Source organism: Callospermophilus lateralis, unplaced genomic scaffold (genome assembly GCF_048772815.1).
Source record: "Callospermophilus lateralis isolate mCalLat2 unplaced genomic scaffold, mCalLat2.hap1 Scaffold_197, whole genome shotgun sequence".
NCBI classification, from domain to species: Eukaryota; Metazoa; Chordata; class Mammalia; order Rodentia; family Sciuridae; genus Callospermophilus; species Callospermophilus lateralis.
The window spans coordinates 354,822-379,555 of NW_027512977.1; the positions used below are offsets into that span (position 1 = coordinate 354,822).

General features: G+C 32.0%; 1 protein-coding gene across 1 annotated transcript in view; it reads left to right on the forward strand.

Moving 5' to 3' along the window:
- Window positions 1-23,089, forward strand: part of LOC143640364 (uncharacterized) — a 70,203-nt gene extending 47,114 nt beyond the window's left edge. Inside the window, exons 4-6 of the mRNA XM_077108206.1 lie at window positions 14,584-14,710; window positions 19,727-22,738; window positions 22,989-23,089. Of these exons, the coding sequence (XP_076964321.1) occupies window positions 14,584-14,710; window positions 19,727-22,738; window positions 22,989-23,089 (3,240 nt within the window). The remainder of the gene's footprint in view (window positions 1-14,583; window positions 14,711-19,726; window positions 22,739-22,988) is intronic.
- The last annotated feature ends 1,645 nt before the right edge of the window (window positions 23,090-24,734 follow it).

Sequence of the window (24,734 nt, forward strand, 5' to 3'; positions counted from 1 at the left end):
GGGGTTGCTATGAATCCCCAATTAGCCTGACTGAGTCAGGGACACCAAGCACAGCAGATCTCTCTTGTTACTTGTAGATAAACAACTCAGCAGGGTGGGTATGAGCCTAGGAGTTCTCTGTGTGTCTTTCCAAGGACAAGAGTCATGCCCCCTTCCTTGGACAGTCTTTGATCTGAGGTAGAGGCTGGTTTCTCACATAGTACCTTATTTTTTATGTATTTTTTTAGATGTAGCTGGACACAATACCTTTATTTCACTTATTTATTTTTATGTGGTACTGAGGATTGATACCAGGATCTTGCACATGGGAGGTGAGCACTCTACTGCTGAGCCACAACCCCAGGCCCTTATGTGTAATTTTTCTTGGGCATTTTTACTTTACAGGTTTTTTTTCCCAGTTCAAAGTTCAATCTGTCACCTAAAAAGAACAGAGATCAAAAAATAAATAAATAAGATTTGATAATTATTATCATTATTTTATATTAATTCCTGAATAATATACAAGCATATATAATCCATAAACTGAAATGACTTTATATATAAGTTTAAATAAAAATGTTGTGTGGGTTGGGTTAATTCCCACTTATGGGAAAACACCTTGCCTTAAAAATAACAGCAGCCTGAGACTCTGGGGTACATTTCTCAGATTAAGACAAAAAACAAAAAAAAACAGCACTCAATGACCTGATATTCTAGCCCTTATTCATGCCTCGATGGGATAATATTCTCTGTAACTCAAAAAAAGTGCTCACTTCTCTCAGATTCAATGTTCATGATCTGAAGCCCCTTCCAATCAAAAGCATTTTGTCGGAACTGTCCAATCATGTGTCATCAGGGAGGAGGAGGGTGGGCTTTCATTTCTTATGTCCTGAGTCCTCCACTTTTGCCATCTGTAGTCTCACACTTCAGAGTCACAGGTTGTTCTGCTGTGCAGGAACTGAAGATCCCAAGTAGCCCTACTCCTGAGAAGCAGGAAATGGTGAGTGTGCATTTGCCTAGCAAGGGAGGCTGGGGGAGGAAGACTATTAGTACCACAAGACTGGCTCTGTTGAAAATAGGAGCTAGCACATTGGGACTCTGGGCAGTCTCTGGAGTCTGCAGGCTTAATTTCTCCACTTTGCCACTATATCCTCAGTCCTACTGGCCAACCAGGTGGGGAACATATCAGTGGCAGAGACTCTTTGCTACCTTCCTTATGCTGAAAGGGCTTCCTTAAAATCTGCATAAAATACTATGTGGTAGTTGTGTTCCTGCAGCCCAGTGTCTTACCAGATGCTGGAGATTGACAGGTGAAATAATTATCAAAATCAAAACTCCAAGGTCCATTTTCCTGCACAAAAGGAGCTGTCATTTTTGGATACCCAAATTTCTTTTCAGCTAGCTAATTTTCATTTTGAAAATCTTCTATTTTTACTTTCTTCATTATTATTGTTTTCTTAAAGTTAGGTCAACTCAGGGATAGTGTACTACTTAGCAATATCCTTGGTAGTGGAGCCAGATTTACAGATAGGTAGTTAGTGTAGTTAGGTAAATTGGGTCTGATATCCAGTAAAATCAAGAATAAACACCATATTGAGGATGGAGTCCAGGATAAGGGGAATTGAAAATGTCCCCTAGGCCCGGAGCCCATCCTAAGGAAATTTTAAAGAAGCAGCTCACAGCAAACATGGAGATGCTAATTCAAAAGCCCTTCCTGCCCACATTACTCCTTCAGCCCACCTGTCCTCCACACTTTGCTTCTTCCCACCTACATTCCAACACTGCAAGAAAACAAAGAACAGCAATGTGACAGGAATGCAGGAAAGCTGAAGGAAGACCTTAGCAATAAAAAAGCTAAAAAGACCTTAGTTTAAAAAATCCCTTTCATGGATTCTACCTCTTTGGTCCCCTTTTTCTTCTGGGGAGAAGTCTTTTCTACTGTCCTCTAATAAAGCTTCTACTTTCCACTCTAAACTCACCTTGGCGCACGTCTCTGGTGTTATACTGCATCATTGGGGAAGCAACGACTCTTCACCAGTAAACAGCCCTAACAGGTTTAAATTTATTTTTAGAAAGGTCCTAGCTAAGTTGCTGAAATTATTTTTGTTATGGTTTGATTTATCTAGAATTTGCTATTGCAATAAAGCATACTGTTTTTACGTACATATGTATCCATATGGGGATCTTATTTATATTGTGATTCTTTATTATTGTAATATTATATTTTCACAATATATACGAAGAGTAGGCCATGATAAGTTCTTTTTTTGCTCTTTTTATTGAAAAGTTTTTTGGCTAAAGTTACATGTAACTTTGTAGATGAATTTTAAAAAATTATGCTTTGGTTTCTTACTTCATTTAAAGTAAAGCTTGATGATTTTTTATTATTACATTATTGTTGTATTTAATAGTCAGGTTTTCTTTGACATAACCGTAAAACATGAAATATAATTTGCTCCCGTTCAGTATCCAGTAGTTACGCTTTTCCTATTCCCCTATTTTCTTCTATCATATATTTATTTTTAGTTTTTTGTTTATTATTGCTTTATAGAATACACATAAAATTATAATTCACTGTGATATATTCATGTTTGTACATAGCAGTTTGGTGAGATATATTGTCGGTTAATTCGGGGAAAATGATCACCTTTTTAATGATGAATTTTATTATTTACATGGGATTTATAATTCAGTCTTTTATTTGCTTTTTGTGACTTTTATTTTCTCATAAGTTCTACATATTTCGTTTCTAAAAATGTACACATGTGAAATACCACTTGCATAAGGCATCTATGTAGAATTTATACATAGTGTTTTATGCTCTTTTTTAAACTGGATATAATATGAAATGTGAGTGGCCCCAGTGAGCATTTTTTTCATAAACATTTTTATTTATCTCTCCCAAGATGTATATTGTATTGAGTCATGCCCTTGGGCTTCAAGTGTTTGGATGAGTACCATTGCATACTTACATGTTATCATGATCACATATGCTCTAATTTCAGTAAGTCTCTGTGATGGGGAGTATCATTTATATTCAATAGCAAAATAGTTTCCACAAATACATACTTATTTAAAACTCCTTTTGAGTTAATGATTATTAATTTGTTTTAAATATTCATCAATATTACTTAATTTTTCCCATGATGGGTTATTATTTTGTATTTTTTAAATTTCTAAAGATTTTGAAATTTTATAGTTAATAAACATATTTTATGTATAAATTTGAAGTTCAAATTTCTGTCTTTTATATATTTTTGGCTTAAAAGATAAGAAAAGGATCCAAAAATGCATCTAGAGATTGATTTCAAAAACAAAAATAAAAGAAAAAGAAAAAAGATTTAAACTATTATTTTTTTAAATTGGCTTTTTTCTTTACTCATCATTTATTTTAGGTTTCTTGTATGATTGTAAGGGTACATTATTTAAAGTGGATTCTAGGGCTTATCTTTGTTAATTACTACAGAAAAAATAAATAAGAAATTTCTCTACAGTATGGCTGCAGGAAAATGAATAAATTACTTTAAAATCATATGGTAATAAAATTGTTAAATCACATACTTACTAAACATCCACTCCTTAAAAAATTTTTTTCTGTAATATTTTTGGCAGTGAATCATGAATTCTATTATCTGGACTTTGGGATTTAATATAGAATCATATGGAATAAAATTTGGCCAATCCTAGGAATATTCATACATAATTTGTTGTTTACTTAATGACATGTTGTGGAGATAGCAACTAATGAACATATTTATTTTTAGAAATAGTTACTTTTTTTGCTTTTCAGTTTCTAATAAGCCTTTTAGATTTATTTCCTTCCTGACTCACTCAGGGCCACTGATGTGTTTTTCTTTTATTTTGTAATCTCCAGGCATTTTCCCTTCTAAGAAATCTGTCTTGTGAGCTCTCTTTTCTGAAGCGTTTCTTAACAAGAAAGAAAGAAAAAAATCCTTTATGTTGCCCCTGAAATGTATTCTCAATGCACTCTCCTCAAATGTGGAGAAAATATTTCCCCAGACTGACATCCCTGTGTCAGGAGCTAACAATACATTGATGGTCTTTGAAGAAATTTCATACAGTTCTGTCTCTGGGTATTTTTGTGGGCTGCTTAATTGCCATTTAATATCAAGATACCCATGTTTTTTCATCTGTACTATGGGAATAATTTTAGAGCGCACAGATGAATAATGCTCTTCATGAGGCTATGAATACCTGCATGTTCTGTATTGCACAGCTGACAAAGCCCCTGGAATACACTGTGTAGATTCTATTTGGTTAACCATTATCTGCCACTCACATGAATTTTCTTTCAAAAGCTTGTAATAACCTTTTCACTTTAGGCATTCATGTCATCAACATTCCCAAGTATAAAAGTTTTAATCTTTTCTGAATTCCAGGTTCCGTTTCTCTTGTGGTTCAATGTGGTACAAATAACTATGTTTTTGTTTTCTTTCTTTTACACTGTGTTTCTAATAAAGATGTTCTCTTCTCCAAACCTATATTTCCAATGTCCAGCTATGACATAGATAATTGTATTTGATAATTTATAAAGGAGAGTTGAGAATAATTCTTGCTTGAGTTTCCTTTCCTTAGAAACTGAACTAGAACTGTACTTGGTCTTGAAAAGGGAGGACCATAACCAATCAGATATATAAAAAATATATTGATTGATTGTATATTCTCTTCTAAGAACTCTCTGTCCAGATCCTTGGCCCATTTCTTGATTGGGTTATTATTATTATTATTATTATTATTATTATTATTATTATTATCATTATAATCATTATCATCATCATCATCATCATCATCATCATCATCAACCACTATTATTTTTATTTTCTTAATTTTTAGTTCTTTATGTACCCTAGAGATTATTGCTCTATCTGATATGTGAGGGGTATAATATTCCTCCTAAAATGTAGGCTCTGTCTTCACCTCACAGATTGTTTCTTTTCCTGAGAATCAACTTTTTAGTTTGATTCTATTCCATTTATTGATTATTTGTTTTAATTCTTGTGCTTTCAGTGTCTTATTAAAGAAATTGGGGCCTAATTTCACATGATGAAGATTAGAGCCTCTTTTGTATTCCATTGGACACAGAGTATCTGGTTTAATTTCTAGGATCTTGATATACTTGGAGTTGAGTTTTGTGCATGGTGAGAGATAGTGGTTTGTTGAAGAGGCTATCTTTTCTCCAGTGCATATTTTGACACCTTTGTATAATATATAATAATTATAATTTTGTGGGTTAGTCTCTGTGACCGCTATTCTGTACCATTCATCTGCAGTCTATTTTTTTTTCTGCAAATGCAATGCTGTTTTTGTTACCATTGCTCTGTAGTATGGTTTAAGATCTGGTATAGTAATGCCCCCTGCTTCCCTCTTTCTGCTAAGGATTAATTTAGCTATTCTTGGTCACTTATTTTTCCACATAAATTTCATGATTGCTTTTTCTATTTCTATGAGGGATGTTATTAGGATTTCGATCAGAATTGCAATAAATCTGTACAGTGCTTCAGTAGCACTGTCATTTTGATAATATTAATTCTTCCTATTCATTATCAAGGTAGATCTTTCCACCTTCTAAGGTCTCTTTTGATTTTTTTCTTTAGGGTTCTGTAGTTTTTCTTGTTTAGATCTTTCACCTATTTCAATAAGTTGCTTCCCAAGTATCTTATATTTTTTGAAGTTATTGTAAATGGGGTAGTTATCTTCATTTCTTTCTCAGAAAAATTTTCACTGATATACAGAAATGCCTTTGATTTATGGGTGTTGATTTTATATCCTGCTACTTTACTAAATTTATTTACTTGTTCTAGAAGTTTTCTGATGGAGCTTTTTGAGTCTTCTAAATATACAATCATATCTGGCATTTTAAGGTAAATGGATAGCATTGGAGAAGATAATGCTACGTGATTTTAGCCTATTCCAAAAAAATGCAAAATATATGGAGGCTGACTCATAATGGGGTAGGGAGGGGGAGCATGAGAGAAATAGATGGATTCTCAATAAAGAAGATGGGTCGGAGGAAAACAAAGGGGGCAGGGGATTAGCAAGAATGGTGGAATGTGATAGAGACCATCATCAAAAGTACTTGTACAAAGACACAAATTTGTATCACCATACTTTGTATACAACGAGAGATATAAAAAATTGTGTTCTATACATGAAATAAGAATTGTAATGCTTCTGTTGTCATTTCTTTAAAAAAATTGATAGAAATATGAAAAAATTGTTCATAAATTATATACATTAACTATGTTATATATAGAATATATATATGTATATGCATATATGTTTATATGTAGATCTAGGGAAAGGCAAGTCTATTTCCTTAATTTTTAAAAATCAATTAATTTATTAATCACTTCTAACTTTCTAATAGAGCAGAATGCATTTCACTTCATAACACACAAATGGAGCACAAAATTTTATTTCTCTTGTTGTTCAGAAAGTATAGATACAAAACCCATGTAACTCTACTTTGTTTACAACAATATTTTTATTTCATTCCACCATCTTACCTACCTCTATACCATCTCCCATCAACTCCCTCCCCTTTGTCTTATTCAAAGTTTCTTCATTTCTTCAATGCTACCTCCCATTTCCCTCATTGTGGATCACCATCCACTTAGCAGAGAAAACATTAGCTATTTGGTTTAGGAGCATTGGATTACTTGACTAAACATGATATTCTCCAACTCCATCCATTTACTTTCCAATTCCATAATTTTATTTTCTTTTAATGCTCAGTAATATTCCACTGTGAAAATAGACCATATTTTTTTTATCCATCCATCTATTGAAGAGCATATAGATTGGTTCTATAGTTTATGTATTGTGAATTGTTTTGCTATGAACATTGAATTGGATATGCCTCTGTATTATGCTATTTTTAAACTCTTGTTGGTCTAAACTGAAGAGTGGAATAGCTGGGTAAATTTTGTTTTTTTTTCCACGTTTTCCAAGGAATCTCCTTATTCTTTTCCAGATTGGTGTCACTAATTTAGAGTCCTACCAACAGTGTAAGAGTGGGCGTTTTTTCTCATATCCTCACCAACATACAATTTTGTTTGTATTTTTAATAATTGCCATTCTGATTGGAGTAAGATTAAATTTTGGAGTAGTTTTGATTTGCAATTCTTTAATTGCTAGAGATGTTGAACATTTTTATCTATTGAATGATTGTTTATCTTCTAAGAAGTGTGTCTCTTCAGTTCCTTAGTCCATTTCATTTAATGGTTGGAATTTTTTTTTTGTTATTAAGTTTTTTAACTTCTTTATATATCCTGGAAATTAGGTTTCTATTTGATGTACATATGGTAAAAATTTGCTCCTATTCTCTGGTATCACTTTTCGCCTCACTGAGTGTTTCTTTGGCTGAGAAGAATATTTTCAGTTTGAATTCATCTGATCTATCGACTCTTGTTTCTATTTCTTGTGCTTTAGTACTATTCTAAAAGAAGCAAAATTTAAATCCCCTACTTGGGATTACAGGTGTATGATAGCAACACAATGATAGCAACACAATTCATCTTAATTTCCAGCCCACTTTCTTAAGGGGCTTTCATCCAAGGCAGAAAAAGAAAATGTTATAGATAGGCCACTTTGTCTAAGGCCATGGCATAAAATAAGGTATATACCATTGATCAATTTAAATAATAGCCTCAAATTTTTTGATGTGGAAAAAAACATATATATATATATATATATATATATATATATATATATATATATATATATATATATATATATATTACACACACACACACACACATACACACACCATACACTTTCTGGTTAAATCTCCTTGCCCTCACTCAGGAAAGTTTCTTTCTAGTTTTTAATATCTCAGGAGAAATATTGATAAAACATAAATGTATCTTTCACCTATAGCATAAAAAGAAGTGATCATGTCCTTTAACTTCCTGAACTTAGGAGAAGCATAACTCTCAAATATGGTTCTGTGAACTGAGATTTTTCTGGAGTCTTGACATAGTTTTGAGGGTGCTGTTCCAAAAATACGTATACTTTATTAGTAATATTTTAAATACATAATGGTCATTTTCACAATATGGAAATAATGGGTTATACTATAAAATTCATTTTTTACTATTTTTATATGAATTCTTAAAAATAATTATCTTTCCACCTTATTTAATTTTAATGTTCCATCTGTTTCTATTCAAGAGAAGTTAACTGAAATTTTACAAGATTGTCACTGTATTATTTCCATCAATAAATAATATATTTACATATATAATCTACAAATTCAAAAGGCTTCGTATGCAAGTTTAAATGCAAATGCTTTTCTGGGTTGGCTGGATTTTACTTCTCCAAGGACACCTTGCCTTAAATTCGCTGCAGCCTGAGCATCTGGAGTTCAATTCCCAGAGCCTAAAAAAAAAAATAAAATAATGTTAAATAAGTAAATAAATGTACAGGCAAGACCCTACAATTTGACATCATTTATTTCTGGATTTGAGTTTATCTCCTATCTCTCAAAAAACTCACTAGACTCAGATTGAGCATATGAAGACATAAGTTGTGTCAAATCAGGACCCCTTATATAAGCATTGCCCCATCTACACATATTAAGTAAAGAGAAGCAATTTTTGACTATCTGGTGTGAAGTCTGCCAGAGTGGGTATCCATTTCTAGGCTTCCTCACTTATGTTCAGTGAACCTGACTTTATCTCCTATATAGGTTCTTTGTGATTTATAGAGAGGAAACATGGTTCCTAAAAATACAGTAAATGATGAGTCTGCAGTGAAATCCTGAGACTGAATGGTGAGTCTGGTTAAAACTAGCTGCACTGACTATGGTGGGAACTGGCAATGGTTGGCTAGAATCCCTGGTGTAATCTTTGGTTTCTGCAGTCCTGTGTCTTCTTATGAGAAAGGTCAGCCATGAATTTCCACTGGCCAGTCAACTGGACCATATATTAACAGTAGATACTGGAAGTCCTATAGTATCCTATGGAATATCTTCAGCCCCTACTTTAAATTCTATGTGAGAACATTTGTGGCAATATTTCCAAATCTTCTCAGATTGTGTTGTGGATTCTGGAGTGAGGAGACCATCCCAATCACAACTCCATGTATTTTTTCCTCCAGGAGTGGGGTGAATACTCTATAGGTATCTCAGTTTTTCTTTCTTCCTGAATTCATTCTTCTTCTTTTTGAAGATTGTGCAATTGTGGATTGAGCCAGAGGTACTGTACCACTTAGCTACATAACTGGTACTTTTTTATTTTTTTATCTTCAAACAGTTGCTGAGTGTGATTTTAAAATTATGCTCCAGTATTGTGAGTTGTATTTATATGGAAAATTTTAGCTTCCTGTTCAATGACAACTTCCCCCTTTTCCAGTATTATAAGTTACATTTTTGCAGTATTATCAGTTACTTTACCCATATTATATTCAAGTGAACATGGTATTTTCAATTGTTATACCAAAAACTGGATGAGACTTTAAAGTATTTTTTTTCTCTCTGGGTGCAATGATACGTGCATATGAATTCCAGAGACTCAAGTGGCTCTCATAAGTCCAGATCAGTACTTGGGGCTTTCCTTTTTCAACAGCAGTATAAATGTAGAGAGCTTAGTTTCTTAAAAAAATAACTGAGAGAATTCTAAACTTCCATTTTTTAAAAAATGTTTTCACTAATTTTATAGTCCAGCACAGTGTTTCTTTCTTCCATATTCATATAATTGGAGTACTACTTACTATTCCACTTTTTCAGAGTAGCCATTCTAACAGCTGTGCTCATGCAGTAAATCTTATAGTTGGATGGTGCACTAAAATTTGGATGCAAGCTTTTTAGATTCCAGGGTGCCTTATGCTCACTGGAAAAAAAAATTGAGGTGCATCCATTTTAGAAATAAAGAGGGATCTGTGATTGTAAACATTTTTCTTCATTAATATTTGAGATTTTAGCCCATTACAATGTTTGCACACCAATGTGAGAAAAATCCTTTTTGATCTAGAAAGTTACCAATGTTTCAATGCTTTGAGGTTTCAGATGTAGTGCAGTAAATGGAAAAAGTTAATATCGGGAGAAATTACTTAGAGAAAGAATTGGTTAGGTCTGGTGTTTATTAGTAAAGTGAGCTGGCTGACAGAGCTCAGGAAGTGCTAATCTGCCAATTTGGCTTTCAGTGGTGGTCTGTATTTTCCTGTTAAGTTTTTGTTAGTGTCTAGATAAAAGTTCAACTGTCAGCAACAGCTACTTGCATTTTTAGAGAATGTTGGCAAATCCCTCTAAGGGATTAAGGTTTACCTTAAGATTTAACACCTCTTCCACTCGGCCATAGAAAACCACTTATCTCCCCCCCACACCCCCGAGTAAATACTCATGTATATCTTATTCCTTCCTCTGTGTGTACAGATAAATTACCATTTAAACTACAGGCAATTTAGAGTTAAATATTATATTTCAAACCCAAATCAGTCTTCATTTATTTATATTAACACCGGATTTGGGCATTTTGTTCCAGTAATTTTGCATATTGCTCAAATCAGAAAAATCTTCAAGTGCATTCTACTTATCTCCTCTTGGTCGATATTTTTTTTTTAAGTTTTCCAATTTGTGTGCCTCTAATTCCTTTACAGTTTTTAGAAGGACTCAAAACCAGAGTATATATTTATTTGGTGTATCCATAAATGGAGGTAGGCTTATATTCTGCTTTTATTTATTTTTATTTTATTTTTTAAAATTATCTCTCTTTATATCTGCTGTTTGGTGAATGCTTTTGTATAATTCCAGTGTCACGCACATTCTGCACACAAGTAGCTTTTGTAATCTTTGCCTTTTATTCTAACATCTACCTTGAGGTTGAATCGTAGCATTCGTTAACATTAAATATTTTATTGATATGTTTTGATTTATATAATTAATAATTAACATTAAAAAGATATTTGTATACATATGAACTGCCCTATGTAGTTTTCTGTATTGTGATTCTTTATCTTAAAATTACTACACTTTTGTAATATTATAACATGCATTACTGTCAGGTAATGATCACTAGTACATTTGTTCTTATCTGTCAGAGAGTACATGTCTGATTTTATATACATTCATCTTTCCAGGAAAATATTAGAAGTTTATCCTTTAATTCTTCTTTAACAAAAAGTAAAGAATGGTAAAATTACGACCAGTTATTATTAAAGTGTACCTTGGGAAAAATGATCATTTTTATAATAGTTCTATCCGTTGTAAGTATGTTGAATATTTGAGTCTTTTATGTTCTTTTCCATATTTTTATTTTCTCAAATAGTGCATATTCCTTTTGTAAACATACTTGCATATGAAATGCAACATTCATGTGACATCAGCATAAAACATGCATGGTATTTTATATTATTTGTCAAACTGGATATAATACATCAACAAAAATTCTAGCTCCTAGAATTTACATTTTACAAAATTTAATAATTATTTCTTCCTATTTAGCCATGCCCCTTGGTTTCAACTCTGGAAGAATGTGAATGTATTCTCATGAACAGTTTCTGTAATTTTAGTCTCTGTTTCCTATGTGGGTGTATCATATACATATGATTACAAAACAGTTTCTACAAATGGATAATAAAAGCTTAAATTATTATTTTCCTTTTTTTGTGAATGCATTTATTCCACATATTCATCAATATGATTAAATTCATCTATATGATGTGATTTTATTCAATGTTACCTAATTTCTAAAGATTTTGGGTTTTTATGATTATTGAATACTTAGATATATCTTTTTTAAAGTGACTTTTCAAGAATTTTTTGTTTTTCTTATGCATTATGTTGTATTTCTTCTTCTTATAAGTGTTTGATTATATGTGAGGAAATTAGTTTTTTTTTAACTTGTCACTTTTGCAGCTTTTAATGTAATCATTTGATGAAGAAATTTTTTGTATTAATATTTTGTAAATAATAAGTTTAAGTCTATTATATTGTATAATTTTGAAAACAAAAAAAAACATTTTTTTTTCTTTTGTGATATTAGGGATTCAACCAAAGTGTCTTAATGCTGAGCATATTATCAACTCTGTTATAAATTTTATTTCCAGATGGGGTTTGCTCAATTTCTTCAGTTCGCCTTAAATTTTGAACTTCATGCCTTAGACTCCAGAATAGTAAACATTTCAGGTGTGCACCGCCATATGAACCCTATCTATTGTATGTAAATTTTGAGCTTTGTACTTTCTTATATATTTCAGTATTATTTATTAATAACTTATAATCAGCATTTAATGTGTCAAAATATGTTTTAAGTTTTATGAGTGAAGGGATAAAATAGCATTTTATTAGTGCACTGTTTTCCCAATATCCTAGCATGTTTTAAGAGTTGTATTGTTAGTGTTTTCAGTAGTTCCACCATTTATTTTATTATGAGGTTTACCCTGATTGATTTTACTTCATAACATCAATCATGTGTCATTATTGTATTTTGGTCAGCAGTAGGCTTTATGTACAAGCATGGATCTAGCAAGTATTTTAGCCATGTACTAGTCTATACCATCTAGATTCTGTCACTGCACTCAGAGTATTGGAAAATTGCAGAAAATTCTTAGGATAAATTTTCCAGAGTGTATTTCAATAAAGTGATATATCATTATATTTGCCTATATTTGCAATTATATACTGTATAATTGATATAATTTTTATTCGTTCAATTTTCAAATTTGCTAGTGATTTTTTAATTGTATCTTCTTTTTTAAAATTTGTGCTGAAGATTGAACCCTGGGGTGCTTAACAAGAAAGCCATATCCTCAGTCCTTTTTTTATATTTTATTTAGAGACAGAATATTGCCGAGTTGCTAAGTGCTTCACTAAGATGCTCAATAAAATATATATAAGACAATATTATATATAATATTGTCTTAGAATTTATGATTCTTTTTTCTTATCCTCCTCAGTCACTGGAACTATAGTTTTCCATCACTAAACTGAGCTCATTTGCTTTTTAAAAGCACCAACATTGATACTGATAACTTTGTGTTATATTTATCTTTAATAGCTTCTAATTTTGCTTATTTGCTTAAGACTTTCTTTACTTTTAGTTTTTGAATTTTACTATATTTTGGGATGTAGGATTTGATAATAAATTCTAGTCATTTTATGACTTACTAATTTTTTGTTTATGTTTTATTTTCACCTCAGGTATAGATGAATTCCAATTTTTCCAGCTGTATGGAGATCTAAGTGAAACATAATAACATTTATAGATATTGTTAAAGAAATGGAACCACAATTTTACCCACTTTTTTGACTGCACTGTATATGCCCAAAAGACATAAAATCAGCATACTACATTAACACAGCCACATTAATGTTTATAGCAGCACAATTCACAATAGCTAAGCTATAAAACCAACCATTCAATGATGCATGGGTCCATTCAATAATGTAGGATAAAAAATGTTGCTTATGTACACAATAAACTATGAATTGCCCATAAAATAGAATGACTTTATGACATTTGCCAAGAAATGGATGAATCTGGATATTTTATGCTAAGTAAAACAAACCATTTCTTTAAAACCAAATATTGAAAGTTATTGCTGATATGTGAAATCTAAAGCTTATAAAGTGGGGAAGGGCAAGAAAAGAAGATTAGTAGATTGAACAATGGTAAACATAAAAAAATAAATATGTAAATAAATAAATAAAAGGGACAAGGATAGAAAAAAAAAAGATCTATATCTGTAAGTGGATCCTACCATCGTAGCCACCAACAGAAACAGGATTTTAATTATACTAATATATATCGCATGCTTTCATAATACCATGAAAATCAATTTACTGTCAGGTAGAACTAGAAAGAATGAATAAAATTAAAAAAATATATATTTTTTGAAGAGCTATATGTATATTCTATTATAAATATCATACAATATAAACATCGATCAAAGTTTGTATTTAAATATATATGTGTGTGTGTGTGTGTGTGTGTGTGTGTATATATATATATATATATATATATATATATATATATATATATATAATTTTGTATGTTAAAAAATGTTAAAATTATAAACAGGAAAATTAAAACAGGATTTTTGTTGCTATTTTTTATATTAACAACATACATAAAAACCATAAAATGTTCAAACTTAAATAAACTATTAAATATTCCCATTAAGTGGTCTGCCTACCTTGTTGCATTTCAAAATTTCTCTTATACCATTGATACTGGAATTACTAGAGATCTCACTACACATTCAGAATAGCCAGCTGTATCACAAAAATAACAAATAAGATTCTACACATTAGTAAATCTCTGATTTGTAGTTGTACAATTAAAATTTGAGGATTCCCTTTCTTAATTACCATAATTTTCTCATCTGAAAAATATGTATAATTTAGATCAAGATATAAAAAATTACAAAATATATATTTTTTGTGATAATGCCTAAATTTTATATTGTGTTTCATAAATGTGGAATATGTGTACTTTTTTGAACTTAAATCACTTTTTCTCATTGTGTTCAAAAACAATACCTACATAATATTCTACAAACTCTAATTTCAACTGTATTTACATTACAGACTGTGCAAATATTCCTGTGGTCAATGTTTTATTTATTTACCTATCCTTATTTTAGGTACTGTTAACATTTATGGATATAGCCATTGATTTTACTGAAGAGGAGTGGGAATGCCTTCAGCCTGCTCAGAAAAATTTATATAGAGATGTGATGCTAGAGAATTATAGAAACTTGGCCTTCCTGGGTAAGTTTAACTTTCCTTTAAAATTATTAATTACTTATTATTATGTAATTTACTTCTGTTGCAGAGTATCTTCTGGGAACTTCTCTATAAAAATGAGTTTCAAATTTGTGTTTCAAAGAAAAAGGGCATTTTTAGTACAGATATTTTACTCTCTCTCTCTCTCTCTCTCTCTCTCTCTATATATATATATATATATATATATATATATATATATATATATAATTTCACTATTAAATCTGTCTCTTTCTTTGTGTGTTACACATCCTTCACTTTAGATAAGTAGTACCTAGTATAATTTAGTGATGTAAACTATTGTAGACTACACATAGCAGGGGACACAGTTGAGTCATTCAAATGTCAATGAGAAAACCAAACTAAAAAATGTCGAAAGAGTAGTTACCCAGCAGACAAAATTTTCAAAAGCTTAGGTTTACTTATTTTAATTGTAATCATTGAACACATACTGCCCTATATTTATCACATTTTCAAATTCCTTGTTGTTCTCTGTTTTGTTCTTTAGTGATGTTCCAGTTTATTCAGATTAACCATTAAAACTTACCTTTTGTTGTGAGGGCCAGCATGATCTGTTTCAAATCTTCTTATGAGGAAACCTTTAAAGGAGCAAACAGAAGAGAGAGACACACACACAGTGAAAAGGAAAAAAGAAAAATAAACTGGCTACCCCTCTTAACAGCTGTACATATAATGCCCCCAAATTACAAAGATTCTGATACCTTGACTACATTCTCACCCAGTGTTTCTTTAACCCCAAGTGGTAGCTAACCAAGATTAGGTTCAGTTAATACAAATATAGAGACCCTTCTCCCTAAGGACATTACTACAGAAACTAGATAATGCACCTGTAGAGTTGTCTTAATAGCTTCAGGGAGAAACTGCTGGGCATTACAATCGTGGGACTCAGGGTGCCAGTTACAATCACCCCCACACTTTCCTATCTATTCCCAGGTCAGAATACTTAATACCTGCCCTCTTTTTTAAGGAATTTTGAATAAATAATATTACTTATCTCCTTAATGCTGGTGAGGGCAATAAATAGGGCAGGCATAGACATCAGCAAGTTCCAACATCAGTAAACATCCACCTATGAATATTTTTGACCCAGATAAAATTGTGTATACATGAAGTTAACCAATCCAACAAGTCCAAAATCCATCATCTTGTTGAAACTTATTAATAATATCTCTAAGGTAATCTAGGTCTTTTGAAATAAAATTAATATTATAACTTATATTGAAGGATCACATGGTATTAAACTTTTGATATCCTTGATGATGTAACAATAACAGACAATCAATTGCAGCATGATTGTCAAGTATGGCTTGACAATGTTGTTTTTGTTCTTCATTAAGCATATTTACATCCATGAATGCATGACTAATACTGTTTATGATAGCATAGGCGAGTTTCATAGTAGTTTTATGAGCCTGTAGAGCTAGTCCAGGTAAACCCACAAAGGAGAATGTCAAAGCATTAAATTCTGCCTTAGAGAGAAGCTTCACTGAATCTTCACAATTTTTATCAAGAGGAATAGATCTGTTATGAATAAATTGCACAGGATGGTGACCTATTTAATACTATGTAGATGGTAAGGACACATTATTCTGCTAAGACAACAATGAATACCATGAGACATTTTTGCAGGTATATAACAATTTCATGCAAGTGAGTCAAGATATTTTAGTGGGTTCTAGAAGTCCAGAATCTGACAGGACTGAATTTCCCAGAGCTGGTGTACAAAAAGAGAGCAATATTGTTATCAAGACCAAAGCATTTACAGAGTTTTGTGTAAGTTTAGCAATCAAAGCAGTAACAAAGTTATCTAGAGTACATTCTAACCCCATTGTAGCCAACACCTGTTGAGCTGAGGCTGTTAATGGTTTTATATCTCCCTAAGTTACTAGAATTCAAGTATCTTTTGGGTCCTCTTTTAATGTTTCTCCTCTTTTGAGGAGAATGATTATTCTCTTGTTTGGATGAACTCTTATCTTCCAGGGTTAAATAAGACTTAGAAATCAGCTTGTGAAGTCCCTGATGTATATTTATAATTGCTTTTTTTCAAACATGAAGGTAGAGTCCATGTTGGCATAAGTATAGAAGTCTATGCTTTTCCCCACGTGATCAAAGGCATAGGATCTTGTCATGCTGGTAAGGTGGAGCCTCGTATATTACATAATTATACTGGTAATTGCTGTTTGAGAATAAAATGTCTATTCAATGCAGATGACCAATTATGAGTATTAAATTTATGTTGAATATTGAGCATATTAACTGTAAATAAAACAATATTTAATGTATATTTATATAAGAGAGGATAAATCTTTGTTTTTGTTTTAAAAGGTAAATATTAGGATACAATTTGCGCACTCAACAAAAGCTCGTCCAAAAGATTTATGAAAAATTTCATGATTTAAAACTATATCTCATTGATTAAAAATTGTGCAACAGGATGAGATGTAAAGGCTGGATCATTATCCATCTTTAAACAAATAGAACCTCTAGGAGCAGATCATGCTTGGTTTCTTTCCATGTTCTCTGCTGGAACTGACTTGACATTTTCTTTTTCAGATTCAATTCTGTTAGTAATTTTTTTCTTTTGTTTTGTGTTTTGCAGTAATGCATTAGAAATCATAAATATTTTGAAGTGAATTTAGCACTATACTTCTACTTTATAATTTTTTAATATTTTTTATTTTTCTTATTTTGATTAGTGTTTTAACTTCTGGATCATTTTTTTTATTCTGGCATGCTTGGATTCTTTTCTTTCTCTGTCTCTGTCTCTGTCTCTGTCTCTGTCTCTGTCTCTGTCTCTCTCTCTCTCTCTCTCTCTCTCTCTCTCTCTTTATGGAGAGAGGGAGAGAGAGAGAGAGACAGAGAGAGAGTCTTTGTCTATAATATCAACCCTACACAAAACACAGTATGTGTGTGTGTGTGTGTGTGTGTGTGTGTATCCCACTTCTCCTTATATATCCTATAGATTTTTAATTTTTACAGTATTCTACAAGTTGCTTAGACTTGTCGTAAACTTGGTACTGCTTGATAAGCCTCTCCCATATTTGTAGAATTTCAGATTTGCACACAAGGAATTCCCCTTTCATTTTTTTCTTAAAGAATTATTCACATAAACATTGTGCACATTGATGTTAATATTTATATCAATTTATGTCTCCAAACTTTTTTAAAATAGTTATTTAGTATTCTTTGAGTAATTCATCACTGTCAGTATCCTAATGTTAAATTCTTAATGTTTTATTTTTCTTTTTTGTAACTTGGATTTAGCCATGCTTATCTTGTTTGTATTTGCTTTACTATTTTTTATTTATTCACTAAAGAAGCTATCAGTAGATTATATAGTCCATTTTCAGGAAAAAAATATAAAAACTTTTTAATAAACAAAAATAGGCAAGAACAATGCTGCATACTTGTAATATTTGCTAATTGGGAGGCCATGCAAAAGTATTTCATGTTTGAGAGAAGTCACAGAAATTTAGAAACAGCATGGCTAAAACAATTTTAAAAACACTTGTATTGTAGTTCGTGATATAGAATTTTTGGGGAAATCTCAAGCATTTCACATGGAACATTAACAGTTTGATGACCTAAAAATCCAGAATTGCCAGTACTAAATATGTATCCATGAACAATTAAATCAGAAAATTGAAGATATACCTCTGCTTTTGTGTTTAGTGCCAATATTTTTCTTAGTATTAAATCTAGGGACTCAATGTGTATGCCCATCAATGTAAAATGTTGAAAAATATGTACTTATATTCTATAATTATTTAGTTATGAAATATTTTGTCTCTTAAAGTGTTATAAGAAATATATGCAGGACTTTGAATTAAGTGAAAGGTGGCAGGCAGATATTAAGTTGTAGGAGCATTTGATTCACATGTGGAAGTCAGAAATTTAGGGAGCAAAATTTTGCTCACCAGGTACTATGCTTTGTGAAGGGTTGATATTATAGTAAAAGTCTCCATATTTTTATTTTATTGAGCATAATAGGGTCAAGAGTTTTATTTTACCACATAGTGAGTGTTTTATGTTCTTCATAAATACTAGTAGAAAAAATACAATACCTTGTAAGAACAAAATTGATAATTATATGAAATAATGATTTTGTTAATTCATTCTATTTAGTCATCTTACCTTGTATATATAGTGTAAAATACCATGATATATTTATAAATAAACAAAGTAGTATTTGTCAATAAAGGAAATTCTCATATCACACGAATGTAAAAATATATAAAAAAAATTAATTTATTATACTTGATTGTCATGTGTTGAATTCTTCCAAATATTATGGCCATAGGCTATGCAAGGCTTTTATAGTCTTTTAAAATGTTTTAATAAAAAATTTTATAGACATATATGTGTATATTTCTTAGTAAATTTTTTGTTCATATTTGTTTTTAAGAGTCCATTGCCTCTTTTTCCTTGTTGAATATTTATGGTATTATCACTCAAAATCTACTAGTTATTTTCATGTCTCTATGTCATGGTAAACAAAAACCATTTTGGACACTCTTTGAAAAAGCCAGAAATGTTTGCATATGTTTTACATTTCTCTTATTCTACTGACAGTAAATGTAGCTGGTACGTATTTCCTAAATACACAATACTATCTTATGGAGGACAAAAGGCTGTTAATGATACTTTTCAACATTTTATTATATTACTCTTCTTAATGATGTAATCCTCTTGGATACTGTGGTCTCTACAAAATTTCAATAATATTCTCAAAGTAATTTTTTCTTTCCTTTTTTTGGAACTAATATATATTTTTTTGGATTTATGGTGACTTAGGACTTACTAATCTGCTACACTAATGATGTACTTATTTTTTTCTTAATTTCATATTATGTGTGCAAAATATATTTATCCCAGTCTAATATGCATTGATTTTTTAAAAATTTTTGTTTATTTCAGCCATGACTCCTAATCATATCCAAAAATATTCAACAGAAAAGGGCCTAAAACATATATTTCATGAAGTGAAAAGTGCAAAATATAGAAGTTGTGATCTTGACTATTTACCACGAATGAAAATATGGAAAACTACAAGTGAGAGTGAACACCAGAAATCATACAAAAAATCAAGCCTTGTTCATCACCAGAGAATTTATACTGGAGAGAAGACCTACAAATATAAAGAATGTTGCAAAGCTGTTAGTATTAAAAGTCTTATTTTCCACAGCAGAACTCACACAGGAGAGAAGCCCAACAAATGTAAAGATTGTGGCAAAGCTTTTGGTAGAAAATCAGACCTTGTTTACCATAGAAGAACTCACACTGGAGAGATGCCCTACAAATGTAAAGATTGTGGCAAAGCTTTTGGTCAAAAATCAAACCTTATATGCCACAGAGGAACTCACACTGGAGAGAAGCCCAACAAATGTAAAGATTGTGGCAAAGCTTTTGGTAGAAAATCAGACGTTGTTTACCATAGAAGAACTCACACTGGAGAGATGCCCTACAAATGTAAAGATTGTGGCAAAGCTTTTGGTCAAAAATCAAACCTTATTTGCCACAGAGGAACTCACACTGGAGAGAAGCCCAACAAATGTAAAAATTGTGGCAAAGCTTTTGGTAGAATATCAGACCTTATTCGCCACTGTAGATCTCACACTGGAGAAAAGCCTTACAAATGTAATGGATGTGGCAAAGCTTTCAGTTTAAAATCACTCCTAATGTGCCACAGCAGAACTCACACTGGAGAGAAGCCCTACAAATGTAATGATTGTGGCAAAGCTTTTGGTCAAAAATCAAACCTTATATGCCACAGAGGAACTCACACTGGAGAGAAGCCCAACAAATGTAAAGATTGTGGCAAAGCTTTTGGTAAAAAATCAGACGTTATTTACCATAGAAGAATTCACACTGGAGAGAAGCACTACAAATGTAAAAATTGTGGCAAAGCTTTTGGTAAAAATTCAAACCTTAATTGCCACAGCAATACTCACACTGGAGAGAAGCCCTACAAATGTAAAGATTGTGGCAAAGCTTTCGGTCGAAAATCACACCTTATTTGCCACAGCAGAACTCACACTGGAGAGAAGCCCTACAAATGTAAAGATTGTGGTAAAGCTTTTGGTCAAAAATCAGACCTTATTTACCATAGAAGAACTCACACTGGTGAGAAGCCCTACAAATGTAAAGATTGTGGCAAAGCTTTTGGTAAAAATTCAAACCTTATTTGCCACAGCAGAACACACACTGGAGAGAAGCCCTACAAATGTAAAGATTGTGGCAAAGCTTTTCGTAGAAATTCAAACCTTATTTACCATGGAAGAACTCACACTGGAGAGAAGCCCTACAAATGTAAAGATTGTGGCAAAGCTTTTGGTGACAAGTCACACCTTATTCGCCACAGAAGAATTCACACTGGAGAGAAGCCCTACAAATGTAAAGATTGTGGCAAAGCTTTTGGTAGAAATTCAAACCTTATTTGCCACAGCAGAACTCACACTGGAGAGAAGCCCTACAAATGTAAAGATTGTGGCAAAGCTTTTGGTAGAAATTCAAACCTTATTTGCCACAGCAGAACTCACACTGGAGAGAAGCCCTACAAATGTAAAGATTGTGGCAAAGCTTTTGGTCAAAAATCACACCTTATTTGCCACAGAAGAACTCACACTGGAGAAAAGCCCTACAAATGTAAAGATTGTGGCAAAGTTTTTGGTGACAAGTCATACCTTATTCGCCACAGAAGAATTCACACTGGAGAGAAGCCCTACAAATGTAAAGATTGTGGCAAAGCTTTTGGTCAAAAATCAGATCTCATTTACCATAGAAGAACTCACACTGGAGAGAAGCCATACAAATGTAAAGATTGTGGCAAAGCTTTTGGTAAAAATTCAAACCGTATTCGCCACAGCAGAATTCACACTGGAGAGAAGCCCTACAAATGTGAAGGATGTGGCAAAGCTTTTGGTAAAAAATCAGACCTTATTTACCGTGGAAGAACTCACACTGGAGAGAAGCCCTACAAATGTAAAGATTGTGGCAAAGCTTTTGGTAAAAATTCAAACCTTAATTGCCACAGCAATACTCACACTGGAGAGAAGCCCTACAAATGTAAAGATTGTGGCAAAGCTTTTGGTCGAAAATCACACCTTATTTGCCACAGCAGAACTCACACTGGAGAGAAGCCCTACAAATGTAAAGATTGTGGCAAAGCTTTTGGTGACAAATCACACCTTATTTTCCACAACAGAACTCACACTGGAGAGAAGCCCTACAAATGTAAAGATTGTAGCAAAGCTTTTGGTCAAAAATCACACCTTATTTGCCACAGAAGAACTCACACTGGAGAAAAGCCCTACAAATGTAAAGATTGTGGCAAAACTTTTGGTGACAAGTCACACCTTATTCGACACAGAAGAATTCACACTGGAGAGAAGCCCTACAAATGTAAAGATTGTGGCAAAGCTTTTGGTGACAAGTCACACCTTATTCGCCACAGAAGAATTCACACTGGAGAGAAGCCCTACAAATGTAAAGATTGTGGCAAAGCTTTTGGTAGAAATTCAAACCTTATTTGCCACAGCAGAACTCACACTGGAGAGAAGCCCTACAAATGTAAAGATTGTGGCAAAGCTTTTGGTAGAAATTCAAACCTTATTTGCCACAGCAGAACTCACACTGGAGAGAAGCCCTACAAATGTAAAGATTGTGGCAAAGCTTTCAGTGACAAGTCACACCTTATTCGCCACAGAAGAATTCACACTGGAGAGAAACCCTACAAATGTAAAGATTGTGGCAAAGCTTTTGGTCAAAAATCAGACCTCATTTACCATAGAAGAACTCACACTGGAGAGAAGCCCTACAAATGTAAAGATTGTGGCAAAGCTTTTGGTAAAAACTCAAACCTTATTCGCCACAGCAGAACTCACACTGGAGAGAAGCCCTACAAATATAAAGGATGTGGCAAAGCTTTTGGTAAAAAATCAGACCTTATTTACCATGGAAGAACTCACACTGGAGAGAAGCCCTACAAATATAAACATTGAATATGTGAATAAAGTGATAATACTTTTAAACAAAGACTAAACTGTGGGGCTGGGGTTGTCGTTCAGTGGTAGAGTGATAGACTCACATGTGTGAGATCCTGGGTTCTATCCTCAGCACCACGTAAAAATAAATAAGTGAAATAAAGGTATTGTGTCCAACTACAACTAAAAAATAAACATTAAAAAAAGACTAAACCTTATTAACAACAGAATTTATACAGAAAAGAAACCCTACAAATTGAAACGATGCAGCAAAGCTTTTAATAAGAAAGCAATTCTTTTCACCACTAGGTTTCTTATTCTGGAAAGAAGACATCTAAATGTAGGGAATGTAGAAACATTTTAAATTATGTATCATATATTACTAGACATCAGAGAAAACACACTGGAGAAAAGCTCTACAAATGAGACCATTGTACCATTACTGTAAGAAAGGGACAACATTTAATCCTCACCATAAAAACCATAGCATAGAGAAAGTTTTGAAATGTGAAAATTGACAATGTGACAACGCCTCCAAAATTTATTCACCAATAATCAACACCTGTGGATACATACTGGTTAGAGAAAATACAAATGAAAAAAAAATGTAGCTACATGTTTCTTAAACACTGCTTATTTATAGAGAATTCATTGTGCCCAGAAACTCTAAAAAGTTAAATAATATTTCCAAAATGTATTTAAATTTTAAATTCATTGAACATCTGAAAACTCATACTAGTAGTGAACACTGAACGTTTTTTGTCCAAAATGCATGACTTATATAACAATGAAACATTTATAATAAATGTGAGAGTATAGTAAAGTTATTATCTATATATTACACCTTGATGTATATGAGGATCAGTAAAATACAGAACTCATTTAAGTTTATAAAACATGTAGTTGTCTTTAACTTTTGCTTAAATTTATTAAGCATTATCAAGTTATTTTGTACAAATATCAGTCATAAATATCATACGTTCATAGTGAAGAAACCTCATTTTTAAAAGTATATAATTGTTTTTCCTAAATCAAAAATTACTATTTTCACTTTTGAATACTGAGAAAAGAATTATATATCAAATCTATTTTTAATTTTTAACACTGAAGTGTAATATTTTAAACTGTATCTTTTTTTTGTATTTCAGTTTAAGTTTAGGTATTTTTATACACTGAGCTACATTCCTAAGCCCTCTCTAAACTTTTTTAAATTTTGTGACTGTCTTACTAAGTTGCTTGAAACCACACTAAATTGCTGAGGGTGAATTTCAACTTCTGAAATTACTCAGCTTCCCAGTTTGCTTGGATTACAAGCATGAACCATCATGTCAGGTTTACAGTGCATTTTTTTACCTATATTTACCTTATTTATGCAATATGTCTTTTTAACTGAATATTTGTTTACATGTTAACACTCATGTATTGCATCCTGTTGTTAAATGACAGACATCATAGTGTTCCACTTGACTAAATATTCTATGTAACAGTAAAACATACTGTTGAGTGAATAATACTCTAGTATCTGTTAATACTTTTACACATTTTAATCAAACTTAATGTGAAATACAATTTGCATAAGTCAGATCATTATTTTTTTCTGTTTGTATTTATGGTGAAATTAAGAGTTATAAGAAGGATATAGATATAGGAAAATAAGCCCCAGCTATTCATATCTTGATTTATAAATTTTAAAATTTTAACATTTTAACATTTTCCATTAATTTTAATAGACTGAATTTCCCCAAACGTAAGGGTAGCTCTTACAGGAGAGAAGAGCTTTATCTTTCTTTTGTGTATAATGGCCTTCTAGACTTCATCCTTATTGGAAACATTCCATTTTTCTGTAAATGAGGTCAATGATCAGTGTTTTCATGTACATTAGTAAATTCTGACATCATTGTTATTCTCTAGGTAGTGTTATTTCAGGGCAAGAATTGGAGAAATAAATGTGGAGTCGAGGTTGAGTGAGGCCTTATACTTATGACAAAATAATCAATGAGCTATGTTTT